The 15080-nt window shown below is 40.5% G+C and overlaps 1 protein-coding gene across 2 annotated transcripts; it reads left to right on the top strand.

Moving 5' to 3' along the window:
* The first annotated feature begins 144 nt into the window (after positions 1-144).
* LOC130185161 (trichohyalin-like) lies at positions 145-14380 on the top strand. 2 transcript variants are annotated; one of them, XR_008830108.1, is made up of 19 exons: positions 145-498; positions 1515-1578; positions 2873-3212; positions 3519-3621; positions 3723-3858; positions 6340-6449; positions 6619-6854; positions 7209-7444; positions 7622-7732; positions 7846-10788; positions 11174-11312; positions 11504-11609; positions 11933-12089; positions 12240-12332; positions 12465-12551; positions 12907-13048; positions 13320-13356; positions 13448-13539; positions 13702-14380. XR_008830108.1 is itself a non-coding variant. In XM_056401479.1 (18 exons), the coding sequence occupies exons 1-18, from the start codon at positions 479-481 to the stop codon at positions 13756-13758; spliced, it is 5172 nt and encodes a 1723-aa protein (XP_056257454.1). In that variant the 5' UTR covers positions 145-478; the 3' UTR covers positions 13759-14380. The 2 variants fall into 2 exon arrangements, 1 of the variants encoding a protein (XP_056257454.1); XM_056401479.1 differs by lacking the exon at positions 13320-13356.
* Positions 14381-15080: the final 700 nt, after the last annotated feature.

The raw sequence follows: 15080 nt of genomic DNA, 5'->3' as shown, positions 1-15080 counted from the left end.
AGAGCAAATGCACAGTCAGCAGTCCAATCCCTCTCGGCCACACTTGAGTGAGTTCATGTGTTTACTGCTACTACCTTGGATTCTGCTTATGTAAAATACATACTGTGTCTTGATATTAACTTCATAGTCATTTGGAGCGTTCCTTGACATTAAAGGCAGGTACATCAAGTTCACTAAAATTACTGTGTAGTAATCCTGTTAAGCAGTTGGCCTAATCCCACAAAACTCTAATGGAGTTTGTCAACTCTGTATGGGATTACGTGTGTGTGTGTGTGTGTGTGTGTGTGTGTGTGTGTGTGTGTGTGTGTGTGTGTGTGTGTGTGTGTTTCTTTGGGACACTGTTGTATAGACCTGTTTGTGATTTGTTCTCTCTGGTTTTTGCGAGACTAAGAGGGAGTGCACTTGCAGACGGATCAATAATAATATCAGCCATACATTCACACTTCTAATTCAGTGTATTCTCATTGTGCTGCTGAGAATGATGTCCAAGAAGCAAAGGTAAGTCCCAGAAAATTAATTCATTTTAGCTGATGTACAGATGGATGTAAATGAAAAGGACATAATAAAGTACAGTTCTTTGGACACCACTTGTGTTGCTAGGCCAGTTTGCTGATGTTGACCAGTTAAGAAAGAAAGAAAACTCAAGGAGATAAATGCATTGCTGTGGCTACTGATCTTATAATTTGATTTTTGATTTTTGATTTTTTATAAAAAGTATCCTCAGATGGCAGCTGATAAATTGTGTAGATGAATAACATGTCTTGGGTTTATTAAAGAAAGTAATTTCTTTATTGACAAAAACTAATTTGATGATTGCTTATTTACTCTTGATGTTAAAGAGAGGGAAGAATTATTAAACTTGAATTATTATATATATTATTATTATACTCTCATTACTCTCATAATAATGCCAAATTATTTTGCATTTCCTGGCACCATCCTGCTAACTCTGTGTGCCAATTCACTATGTGTAAAATGAATTAATCAGACCTTTCCCAGAGTCGTAACCAGCTAAATGAGAGAAGAAGACAGTTTGTCACAGCAGTTATTTGACCACCAGTAATGCTTTTGCATTGTTTTTTGTTTTTTATAAAACAGTGCAGTAGGCTAATTTGGGAGAGGACTTGTTATATTTTCAGATGTGCATAAGGAGCACAGAAATGATCAGTAACTTGAATCTAGCACTTGGGGTGAATCTCTTGTTCTCTGTAACACCCAGCATCAAACAGTAAGCATGCTGTTGTAGTGCACTTAAATAACTGTAAATGCCTATTACAGAAGGAAGAATACAGCAGAGTACAATGTGTTCATGAGAAAAATTACCAACACTCATCATTGACACGCATGTTTGTTCACTATATACTATTTCCGTTAACCTCATTAAGTTGCATTAACATCCACAAGCTGCTCACAAGCTGCCTTACAAGGAAATAATAATAATAATATTGTTGAATTTAGTGAAAGTGAAGCCTGCCAGGATGATTTATGCAGAACTGCTTTAATCTTATCAATAGCAGGCAGAATGAGACCCTGGTAAACACAAAGACCAACATACCTGCACAGAAGAAAGGGGGGAAGGTAAGTACCAAACTCATCTGGACATTCAGAAATGGTGTTCAGGTAATTTAGTAATGTTCATGACTTTTAGTCTGGAAATGAATCTTCTCAGAGAGACACAGCTGACTGATTTATTGCATTGACTTGAAAATGTTCTTGAAATGAGACATTTATATTCATGTGGTGAAGTATATTATTTGATCTCAATTCATTCATTAATTTCACATGGATAAAGGTCAAGGTAGTGAGGCAACACATGGCTACTACTTATTTTTTAGAAAAATTCATTTTTCCAAGTAAACCAGGATCGTTGCTGTTGCTCAGCTGTGTTGGAAGATTTGAACAAAATTGTAAAACGTGTTGCTGTTGTTGGTATGTGTGAAAATGCCGCACCATGCCAGAATAATTAAAATCCAGACTGCTCATCAGTCACTGGATCCACATATACCATAACAAATAAACTCAGATATAGAGTAATTTTGCAGTTTGAAGGTTGTTGTTTAATTTTGTGGAAAAAAGCAAATGTTCTGAATTTTACACGTCACCTCGTTGTATGTTTTGCTGGTTTTGTAATAACAGAAAAATAATCAATTTGCTCCTTTTTTGATTAGTTTTGAAGCTGTCTGGTAAATATCTTTGCTGATGCGTTTAAAGGTTTGAAGGATAGTATCCTACAACATCCCCTTAACGTGGACACAAGTTCCTCAGAGTTGGTGCATATTTTTGCTTGCATTTGGTTTGATTTATGTAGCCATTAATGGCTGAAGATCAAATTAGTGCACTTAAAAACCTGCACAAGTCGCTAAGTCAGGACTCTTTGAGCCTCTTCTAATTGATTTCTCTGTCGTGTGGTCCGGCCGCAGATTGATTACCTCTGCAGTTGGTGAGGTTGCAGACTGGAATAGACTTCCTATGTCTGATTGCTCTCCAATGCTCAAGTGTGATTAAGTTTAATGTGTGCGTGTGCGTGTGTGTGTGTGTGCGTGCGTGTGTGTGTGTGTGTGTGTGTGTGTGTGTGTGTGTGTGTGTGTGTGTGTGTGTGTGTCCATGACCACGGTGTTGGTCAGATGGTACTTAAGCAAATTAAGAGCTCTTGTGAGGATTAAAAGGTCCTCTCCAGTGGTGATTGGATTGTATGTGTCAAAGAGTCTGAGCAGGGATGGGGGTGAGCAAGAGGTGCGATGTATGACATCTAAATATTGTCATCCCCATAACTGAAAAACAGACAGAGCTTTCTACTGTCTTTTTGTGATTTATTTCCCTAGACGATCAGTGTTAAGCCTCTACTGTGGCTCTCTTTCTCTCTCCCCCAAAGGACCTGGCAGCACTCACAGTGCCTGTATGTACTGGTGGTAAACAGGCGGGCAGCAGTGTGCCTAAGCCCAGTGGTAGGAGCAACAGCCTCAGTAGCAGAGGAAGTGACTCGACTGCTAGTGGCAGTAAAGTTGGTGGCAGTTTGAAAACAGGCAGCCTCAGCCACCGAGGCAGCCTTGGCCACCAGGGTACCAGACAAACATCTCACCCAGGGAGACCAGCTTTCCGCCTCTGCAGCAGTCGGAGTTTCTCGTCCCTCAACACCTCCTCTTTCACTGCTGCTCCGTTCATCAGGAGCAGCCGTTCTCTCAGCAGACTTGACCAAAGATCTGTTGGACAAGGTAAATTTATTCATGTTTCATTCATGATTATTTCTTTGTATTTCTTTGGTACAAATTAAATTATATGTCAGTCAAGAATCCAATAAGCTATATTTCTAAAAATCTAAATATAGTGGCTCATCTATATCATGAGATGATGATATAGATGACTTGATGACTTTTTTCTTAATTTTCACCACAACAAAGAAGCTGGTTAATAAAAATAATGCTAAAGATTATTGTAAGTAAATTGTTATAAAGATCCCCAAAGAAGCTTCTCAAATTGTTTCATATACAGCTGTTTCTTTGCTGCTGTCTCTGAAACAGATTCAGATCAGGCAGCTCCGAGCTCACAAGTTAAGAAAGGACAAACCTCAGAGAAGAAAGTCCTGGATTCTAGATGTCTGTCGTCCTCTGAGGAACAAATCAGGTTTGTTCTTTTTTTCTTTTCATTTTATTGCTGTTGGGTGAAAATACTGAATGATAGATGGTAGTAATGTTCAGTCAGTAAACATTTGTTTTGTCATTAAGGGATAACAAAGACCAGTGTCATGGTGGTGATGTGGACAAAATGAAAACAAGCAGCTCCTCTGAGCCACCGGAGTCTTCCTCCTCTTTAGTTTCCACCAGTGCATGTCTTCATCACGGCAACAAAGTAAAGGAACAGGTACTTTTAGTTTTAGTTTATATAACTGTTTCTGACCCTTCACTGCTGATGCTGTCATTGAGAAGAGCTAGGGCTGTCACAATATCAGATTTTAATACACGATTATCATGGCCAAAAGAATTCATGATAACGATATTATCATATCTGTAGAAACAAGTTTAAAAAATTATTATTATTAATAATAATAATAATAATATTAATAATGATAATAATAATAATAATAACAACAATGCTGTCATTCAAATTAGGAAGGTGGAGGCGGTGGTGCTTTTGTTTCTGCATGCATTGTGTCAGTGTGCTTGGAGATCAGGGTTGGATGGTTTTTGTGTTTCTAATGTTTTTCATCCTTTTCATACCTTGGAAATTTGCATATTTGACTAAAGACATAATCAAAAACGGTTAATGAAGTGCAAGTAGAAAAAAACCTCGGCTGCAGCTTTACCCTCTTTTCTGTGCTAGGAATTAAAACGGTCTGTTCCTGATGCCTTTCGCTCGTCTATCCCTCGGTACCAGGGGCTTAAATCCTTTGAATGCAAAGGTTTTGAGGCCTCTGCCAATGTGAGTCTTATTGTGAAATATTTTCATACTCACTTTGTGATTTCTTTCATTTCTATTGCATTTAAGGAGATTTGCTGTTTTAGTAAATGTCTCCATGTTGACTAGTTTTATTTCTGAAACATTAAAATAAAAAATGGTGATGTTCATTAATAAGAAATAGAAATTGATATAATTTGTGGATCATGCCTTTTTTATGCTCAATACTGACCAAGATTATGAGAAACAGTATTTCTCGGCAAATAAGATGCTTTACTTCTTCTTCAGCCTGACCTACCCAACTTTAACAAAGGATGGCTGATGCAGCAGGATGCACCTGGGCAGGTGAACTGGTCATTTCACTGTCACTTTTGGAGGCAATGATGTGGCAATGATTTCAGGATGCACAAGATGATCCTGTGCATTGTCCTATTTTATTCTGACTGTGAATGTGTCTCCTATAGTGGCAGAAACACTGGTTTGTCCTAACCGACCAAATCCTGAGGTTCTACAAAGATTCAGTTGCTGAGGAGGTGCGCTGGCGTTTTGTTTTGTGAAAAGAAAAACAAAAGAAAAAGAAAAACATACTTTACAGTTGGTGAAGAAGCTCATATGTCTGTCAGTGTGGCAATTGATCCTCGCAAACTTGAATAGGATTAAACAACAAATCACGAGCACTTCAAACATGACATCAGACACCACAGACATATGACACTCTGCTCAACATTAACTGCGAGTGAATGTCTGAATGCAGGTTCATGATGCAGACATTTGCCCTAAGCTGTCTTGTTCCCTGATTTCAGGCAGCTGATGTGGACGGTGAGATAAACTTGTCCACATGTTTTGACATCACAGAGTACCCAGCTCAGAAGAACTGTGGTTTTCAAATTCATGTGAGTTCAATAGTTACTGCAATTTACAGTCTAATAAACAAGAGCCTCATACAAAGCAGTTTAATGAATCTGACAACATAGCTATATGTCATCACAGGTGCTGCGGTCTCTAATATGTGGCAGGTGTGACAAGGCATGATTAATCACAAAAACATACAGGAAATTGCCCTGATTTTTAATTACGCGTGATAGAGGCAGTCATAAATTCGATGTACCCACATATTAATGGCTCATTAAATGTTTAGAGCAATAACATAAAGTTATTTAGCTGCTACACAGGCAGGTAGGCCAAATAGTGTGTGGCAGTGTCTAACCAATTAGAGTCAAGCATCCCTTTTGGTTGAAGCTGCTGGTTGGTGCGAGAGTTCGTCTGCATCCTCACAGTGTAAGTTTTCTACCATGGATGTCTGCAGTCTGCATGGACTGTTTGGTGAGACATTTCATTTGAGGCTACTGTGGACCTGGATTAACTTTGTGGTAGCAAATAAATTGTGGTCTGGTTTTATTTTTTGCATTGAGGCTGTAACAAAATGGACAAGGTTGATTTTGGTGTGTGTTACTTTGGTCTTTAATGTAGTAGAGTCTTAAATATAGTCTCTGTGTTTCATGACCTGCTGTAGCTTTGCTGGAAGCATGTTGTTGCTTCATGGGCTTGTCCATGTTGAAGGAGTAATGTCCTCTTCCATGTAGTAACAGTTCATTTATAATGGTAGCTTAAATGTTCTTTGCAAAAACCCCTATACATACGCTTCTTTGTTTAGTTAATTAGTTATCTGAATTATCTGAATTTCATTTGATCTCAAGGCAAAGATTCTTACTTGCTGAAATCCTCAATCATGGCTCATGTCATGTTCTTCACTGCTGTTACATTACATGATGATCCATAAATCTCCACATGGCAGTTATTGTCTTCTTTTGCCTGCTCAGTGTTTGATGGGAAAAAAGTTGAAGGAATTCTTGACACAAAATTTGATCTGATTCCCCCTTACAATAACCAAAGCCAACAGATCTTTCATTGTAAGGTGTAATACTGAACAATATTTCTTCTCCACAGACCAGAGATGGTGTGCACACACTGTGTGCGATGACCTCTGGGATGAAACGCAACTGGGTCCAAGCAGTGTTGAAGAATGTGAGACCCAGTCTTACACCTGATGTCGGAAGGTAGATAGAGTTTTATTTCTAAAGGTGCTCCATGATCGGTATCAGACTTGTAGATGGGATCTGCCTTTAGGACTTGATTTTGTTGAGCTTTTACATCATGATGTACCGAAACTCCTTAGAAGTGTAAATAAGTATTTTACAAATTATCCCTCTTCTGTATTCCACACAGCTCCCTTTCACAGCAGAAGGAATCAGCAGATTCAGAGTCGGCTGAGGTCGGTGACAGGGCAGAGGACTCACATCAACAGCAGAGAGAACATGAGTCGAGACCGCAGATGGAAAAAGAGCAGAGATCTGCTGATGGAAACTCTGCTCTGTCTCCCATCAGTCCTCTGCACCAGGTGGAGGAAGGCGACAGTGCTTCCTGTCATCAGCGTCCGCTTCTTGTTGCAACCACACAAACTGGTGAGTTATTGAACAGAATTGAGAATTGAAAGAAATAAGAAATAGTATTTTTTTCTTAAAGGTGCAAATGGAAAATTTATATAGATTCCTACTGTTTAGGGCCGCCAGCTATATTTTGATATATTATTCAGAAATATGATTTCACTTTGAAATTACTATTATTATACATTGCATTACATTCAGTCAGTGAGTTCTGGATGTAAGTGAGTTATCAATTCACAATGTATTTGTGAATGTAAAATACTGTTTTGAATGGTTCTTGACATAGGGGGAGAAATACATAACAACATGTTGTTTCAATACATGTTTTAATTGCGCTAAATTTATCATTACGTATGGCCTTCTGTGCCTCAGGTGTGATGAATGCATCATCGTGTGCTGAAGGAGCTGGAAGTCACAGCTCTACCTCCACAGCGGTGCCGTCAAGTGAGGAACATTCAAACATGGGGAGTGAAATCGAGCAGAATTGTCAGGAACTTAAAACCACACCCCAGAGTGAGGAGCAGCAAGTATCAATAAACACCCGTGAGTGCACGAAAGACAAGGAAACACCGTTGTGTGAGCAGCAAACTGGACAACTTGTCAAAGAGGTAAGACTTTGTGTGTGTGTGTGTGTGTGTGTGTGTGTGTGTGTGTGTCACAATCAGGAAATAACAAGAAACTCAAGAGAACTGTAAGAATCCGAAGTCCAAAAATGTATTTGGGGGTTTAATAAATTAAAGGTGAATGCATGTTTGGAGTGACAGTTTGTTACCAATTATCCACAGCTGGAACAAACACAGAAGGAACTGTCTCGACTCCAGCAGCTAAACAGGAATCTGCAGGATGAACTACAACATGAGAGAGAGAGTCATTCAGGAGAAAGGGTTCGTCCACAGGTAGAAGATGCTCTAAAATATGGATATTCAATATTTTTAGTAGTGATGAAAGTATGATTTCCCAGTTTGTCCTAATTAAAAGATTTAAATTAAAGCTCACTGTTGTCCTGTAGAAGGATCGTCTTTCAAACTCTTCGGATCAAGCTTTGGCTTTACAGCGACTGCAGAAGATAAACCATGACCTCCGCATTGAGCTGGAGGCACAGAGGAGGAGTCAGGAGGAGGCCAGAGAAGCTGAACTACGACGAAGAGTAGATCTCTTAGCACAGCAAGCTCAGTTACTGGTCACAGGCGATGCCACAGCGCTCGCACAAGCTCATCTGGAGCAAGACCGACGGCGGTTTCATGAGCAGCAGATGGAGTTGGAGCATTGTGTGTCCTCCCTGAAGTCTCAGCTCAGCACCAGTGAGGAGCAGAGGAAGGAGGCTGAGTCCCGCTTGACGCAGCTGCAGCAGGAGTTGCAGAGTTATCACAGTATCCAGCAGGAGGCCGATCGCTTGCAGAAACATCTCCACGAGGTGAAAACTCAACTTTGTGCAAACGAGGACGCACAGGCCCAAAAAGAGGCTCGCCTGCAGAAACACCTCCTGCTCCTTCAAGCAAGTCAGGACAGAGAACGGAGGAGCTTGGCTGCCAGTCTGGCCCAGGCTGAGCAACGCTCACAAGACCTTCAGGAGAGACTGGACAGGGCTGAGCAGCAGGTAGAGAGCCTGAATAAGACTCAGACCTGGTCCAGGGAAATTGAAGAGGCTCAACAGCAGCTTCAAGAGGAGCTAGCACGAACAATATCTGCTGTAGAGAAACTTCAAGAAGAAAGAGAGCAGCTGGACCGCCGCTGTCAAGAGCTGCAGAACCAGTTATCGGAGGCGGACGGCGAGGTGAGCAGGCTGCAGAGCCGCTTGAAAACAGAAGAGACACACTACTACAATCTTGAGCACTCATACGAGAGCGTTTGTGAGGAACTGCAGATGGCTTTGGGGAAGGTGCAGCAAAAGGAGACTGAAACACAGGAGATACGAGAAGGCTACGAGAGACTCCTCGACAGGAAGGAGCAAGAGCTGAGTGAAGTTTTGTTGAAGATGGAGGTCTTGGGTAATAGCTTGGAGGAGACGGAAGTGAAGCTGAATGAAATGCTGAAAGTTTGCAACTGTGCCTCTTCTCAGCTGAGGGTTGAGTCATCAGAGCCCGCTCAGCATAATGACAGACAACAGCAGACAACTGAGCCTTTCACCGTAAACGACAGCAGTTCAAAGGCAAGAGACAGTGGCCAGTTGTCCAACAGCCCAAATACCATAGATGCTGTCGAGGTAAATGGCAACCACCCTCATGAACATGCAAGGAACAGGTCTCGCTCGATTGACCTGTCGTACCAGTACATTGTCACTGCGGGAGACGATCCAGAAAGGTTTATGTCTGTGATCCAGTTACTTGAGACTAAGCTTTACGTGACAGAGGAGAAGCTAAGAGACATCACGCAAAGACTGGAGGAACACGAGAGCCACATTAGCTGCCAGGACCCCCACCTTTGCTCCCAGCTGACTCAGAGCCGAGCCACCACCCAGCACCTCAGTCTGCTGCTTCACAGTCAGGCCAAGCAGAGCCAGCGCTTCGCCCAGGAGACAGAGAGCCGCTGCAGGATGTTGGCTGGCAGGTTCCAGGTTGCTCTGAACATCATACAAGCCTGCAGGGAGAGGCTTCAAGCCACTCCCGTTAATATCGCACACTTTGAGAAGCAACTTGCCAGCGTTGCCGCCTGTCTTCAGCAAGGACAGAGAGGTGCAGAGAAGCAACAGCATGAAGCACATAATGCCAGCAAAGGAGAGGACAAAATCCTCAATGACGAGCCATTAGCTGGAGCTGATAGCAGCGTTTGTGCTAAAAGTAAACTCACTAATACGTTACCCTCAGAGGATGACATGGCAAGTGTAAGGATGTGTTTAATGAGGGAACTTTTTGTAGTAGAAAAAATGCTCTCCGTCCTTCAGAGTCAACGCGGCATTGGCCAACTCTCCCTAGTACCAAGAGAAGATGAAGGGGATGTTGCACACAGGTACAAAAGCATAATCTCCCAAAGAATAGCCTTAAAAACAGAGAGAAGGACTCTGTGTGGGAAAGCAGAATGTGACAGTGATGCACCTTTGGAAGGCGCCATCGGTAGAGTCTGCGCTGAAGCTGAGCTCATTTACGCTGCCTTAAAATTTCAGCAGCAATATGAAGAGGAGCAGAAAAAGAAGGGTCTGGCAGATATCAATCCCCCAGAGTTGGCTCCTTATGAGGAGCAAGTGAAGGCAGAGGGCAGAGGTGTAGATGAAGCCACAAAACCCGTTGAAGAAGACGAGACTGATGACAACAAGATGGAGGCCGAGAAAGAACCGGAATGGTTAGAAAGACTTATATCTCGGCTGCAAAGAAGGGTCAAGTTCTTAAACCAGCTCTGCCAGGAGATCTCTGATGGACCAGTCAGTGAGTGCAGTGTGGACTGTAGCAGGGAAAATAATTCAGCAGTAGACATGAAGTGGATGCAGGAGCAGGCAAAGTTGATTTATTTGTCAAACAGGTTGCACTTGGATTTAGAGCAGGAGTTGCAGCAAAGCGAGATGTTACAGAACAAACTACAGGCTTTGTGCAAAGAACAAGAAATCAATTTAATGGATGAGCAGGAGGTCTTTAATCACACCTTATGTCAGCTTCAGGAGGACAACAGCGTGTTAAGACAAGAACTAGAGCGTGCTGAGCAAAAGATAATATCTGCAGACGCTGAGAACCAGAGGCTCCTGGAAGACATACAGAAAATTGAGGATTATCATGAGGAACGGAGGCAAAAACTAGAGACAAAGTTTCAAGAGAAGATAAGAGAACTACAGCAGATCCATGAAGGGGAGATGAAACACTTGCATGGTTACTACACCAAAGAGAAACAGACCAAAACCTGCACAGAGGCACCTGCTTCCACTGACAGTACGTCCTCCACCGCACGAGACCAGGCTGTGGTGGAGAGAAGTGGTGATGAAGCGGCAGTGAGGGAGGCTTACCACAACGATCGTGAAAAATTCGAGGTATCAAAGACCTTTTTCCTATTTCCAATTTCTTTTTTCAGATGCTTTAAGTAGTGTGATTGTATAGTTTGCTCTTCTTTGTTGGTGCACATTTGTAAAACTATTTAAGTTTATTCATGTGTATTTATTCAATATAGTATTTTGATTAAAATACTGACTAATAAACATATTTTTTGTGTGTGTATAAAGATATACAAAAGGTATAATAAATTTTATTTAATTAATTTTTTTTTTGGGCATGGGGGGTGGGGTTGGGGGGTCCTTATCCAGTTTGAGGTTCTAAGGACAGAGGTTGTTGTATACTGTACCGGTTGGACTATATAAATAAAATTAAATTTGACTTGATATACATTAATGAAGAACCATTTTCTAAATTTCAAAACAGGATCATGGTTTCAGTGCTATGGAGGACATGCACAGGAAGCTGATAGGAGATCTACAGCAGCAGCATCAGACGGAGGTGGCCGCACTTCTGAAGGAGAAAGACCAGCTGCTGCAGAAAGAGACGGCCGCCACAGTAGCAGGTAAAAGTTGTTCAGCGAGAAACTTTGCAAAAATAATTGCACTGTAGAGCCATTAAGTCAATTAATAACTACATTTCATTATCTTTATTTCTGTGATGGGGACATTTCATTTCTACAAGCTTCTACTGTTTTAAATTGATTGACAAACAATGGGTTATAGTTCTGAATGAGTTTCATTTTTTTTTTTACAGCAATTGTAGCAATGAGGAGAACCCACAGACAGGAGCTGGAGAAAAGCAGACAGTCTCAGCACATCAGGGAGGGTGCTGACATCACACAACTGCACATGGAGTATGAGTGAGTAACTACTAATCCTTTACTATTGTTTCTTTTGTCCTTACGCTTAAGAGCTACGTATGTCTGAATCACTGCAGCAGTTATTGTCGGGCTGTTGTTTTTGATTTCTTTAGATTGTGTGTATGTACTTTATATAACAAACTGGTAACTCAGTGTAGATGTTGTGTGTGTACACTCACAGTATTTCCATCATGCATTGCAACCAAGTTTTTTTACTTGCTATTTTAACCAAATATTTACCACTTCTTCCTAGTACAGTTTCTTACAAAATGTTGCTCACCTCGCTGTACAATATCCCCTGTGCTTCTGCTTTGCCACTGCAGGAAGGAGATCCAGTTATTGCACAAGGAGCTGGAGGTGCTGTCGGTTCAGCACACTCAGAAATGCCTGGAAAACTCTCATCTGAGCCAGGAGCTGCAGGATGAAAGGACATCTTTGATGCAGTACCAAAAAGAAAACCAGGAGCTGAAAAAGACGCAGGTTTAAACATTTTCCCTCTCACAAAGGTTTCTCAGACAGTGTAGCTGAATATTCCTTATTTGGACTGACTTAACAGTTAGATAGTATAAACACTGTGCGTGTGTTATTTCTAAAGTCATTTGTAAAATGTATCTCCTGTTATCCTTTAAGAGAGAGACAGATGAAATGTCTCAGCTACACTTCTCGCTAAACGGGAACCAGTCACATGTGGCTGCACAAACAAATGACTTCTATGAGATGGAAGTAAGTATCTGGAAAACAGAGAGTTACACTCTCGTCTCTGTCCCACATCTCATTAAAGTCTCTCTGCTAAACATTTCTGATAAGAAAGTAGTGATAAGTGGTGTTCACACTGTATTGATGTACCTGCTGCAGGTGATTCTGAGGGCGAGGGAGGCAGAAATGCAGTTTCTCAGACAGGAGGCTCGTTCCCTCAGGGAGGAGTTGAAGATTGCTCGAATGGTACAGAAATCTCTTTGAACCTCTGGGGATCTTGCTGGATTATGAATCAGATGTTTGATTGTAGAAAATCTTCTGCATTATGATCCACTTTTATAGAAACAAGTGGACAATTATCAATAAAACAACAACAAAACAGGAAAAAATGTGTCATCATCAACAAACATCTCCTTTGATTTAATATTTACCTGAAGACTGAAGCATATGAACAAGCAATAAAGCATAAAACCATGTGATGAAATTAACTTGACTAAGGCAGCGGCATAAAATTATACAAATGATCATATAATTTACTGTATGTAATGGATGCCATTGTAAACTTATAAATCCAAATATGTTATTTCTATGTGTGTAACAGGACAAAATATATGCCCAGAACAAGCTGAAGACCCTCTATAAGAACAGCCACGATGAATCCCATCATGATGTCAACAAAATCAGTGAAGGTTTCAAGTCCGCCACTTGGTCTCCAGGCAGAGATGCTTCAGGACAGAACCTCAGTGAGACACTTTTTACTTTGTGAACATTATAAGATGAAGTAATAACTAGCTGAGATTTCTACTCACACACATATTTAATCAACAATTTTCTCAGTTGTTTGGGGAATAATGCTGCCTATTGTCTGACGTCTTTTCTCAGCACATGAGTGATGATGAAACGAATGTTTAGATCCACCTTCAGGGAATAATTTGATATTTTGGGAAATAAGCTAATTTGCTCTCTTACTGAGAGTTAGATGAAAGGATTGATACCACTTTCTTGTCTGTACAGTTAACAAGAAGCCACAGCCAGCAGCCGATAAGGATAGGTTAGCATAAAAACTGGATCTTTCCCAGAATGTCGCACTACACCTTTAATTCCCTCCCGCTCTGTTTTTACTACACGCTTTGTTTTCTCAGGCGACTCCATGACAAACACGAGTAGTGCTGCTTTTCTGAAGAAAACAGAGAAATCCTCCCTCACGCGTCAGATCAGAGGCGTGAGATCAAAGGTAAAAAGTTGCTGCTGTCTATTGATCAATGCAGAATGTTTCCCTTATATAAACCATGTTAAGCCTTTTTAAACCCTTACCACACAGTTAAGTGTTTCAGCCATACTAACCACTCCTACCTTTATCTCCCATCTTTTTTTTTTAAATGTGTTTTGCTTGCAGAGTTTGAAAGAAGGCCTTTCTGTCCAAGAAAGAATGAAGTTGTTTGAGTCTTTCTGATCCGAAGAAGATGTGACACAGTGACACTGCTGCTTGGTCAGTGCACTTTAAAGACAGAACTCTTTTTACTGTATAAAAAGGTGTGTGTGTGTGTGTGTGTGTGTGTGTGTGTTAGAGAGAGAGAGAGAGAGAGAGAGAGAGAGAGAGAGAGAAGCAGCATCAGGACACCACTAGAGGGAGCAACAAACACTGGCTTTTTTAGATGAACATTTCTAAAGGTTTGTCACTCTGCAACGTAACAGAGTCATCACAACAAAATTATATTCATATGTTCACAGTGCATTGCACAGTGTATATATATATATATACACACACACACTGCCTGTGTTTTCATTAAAAGATAACTCATTGTGTTGCATCAGTTGTATATTAACATGTTGTACCACTAGATGTAGCAAAAAACATTTACTCTCGTTTCTGTTGCTGCAAACAAAAGCCCTCATGGAGATGTTTTATGACCAAAATATAAAATAAGGACTTTTATTAAAAGAGTTTTAGGAAGGTTACTAATTTTTTTTTTTTTAACAGTAAATTAAAAATATTAGTCATAATGTATGTAGGTTTTGTATTCTGGCATCTTTCAGTCATGTAAACAGACAATAAAGTATTTGCATATTTGTAAACCAAATACCAGAACACACTGTTTATGTTTCCCTGTTGCCATCTGACAATATCTGATTGTGAGAAAGTAAGTAAGTAAATAACTGTCTGTGAAGCTGGAACATAAGTCAGCAGAGGCTGTTATGTGGAATGTAAATGGCACATTAATGGCTTATTGTCAGTAGCATGCTGTAAAGATGAACAATCTTTATTGTCTCAGTAGAGACTTGTTTTCACAGCCAGTACATGTCCTACACAGAAACATACAATAACATATTGATATACACAATGTATGAAATCTTCATATGGTTACATCTAAACATATACATTCATGTCTCTATGGTCCTCATCACTGGATATGATGCCACATGTGTTAAAAAATACTACGCATTCACAATATAACACCTGATGTGAGGCAGTTATTAAATTATTAGTTTTTATTAATGATTAAACAAATAGAAAAAAAATTACAATTATGATAACTCCAATATGTCATGAACACAGCATCAGTATGAGTAAGATTTGCCTCCTGAAGAGGCCACGTGGTTTATATGGAGATCTATGTTATCTGTCTTTGTTAAGGACACAGCTCATGGGGTATCCACAGGAAATTATGAAGGATATCATGAACTGTTTTATTTCATCATGAATATACCAAACTCATAACATCAAAAAATACTGTGCTGCCACCTCATACAGTAAAATGAAGTTTTCAGTCTGAG

This window comes from Seriola aureovittata, chromosome 17 (genome assembly GCF_021018895.1).
Source record: "Seriola aureovittata isolate HTS-2021-v1 ecotype China chromosome 17, ASM2101889v1, whole genome shotgun sequence".
NCBI lineage: Eukaryota > Metazoa > Chordata > Actinopteri > Carangiformes > Carangidae > Seriola > Seriola aureovittata.
This window is presented reverse-complemented; position numbering and strand designations above follow the sequence as displayed.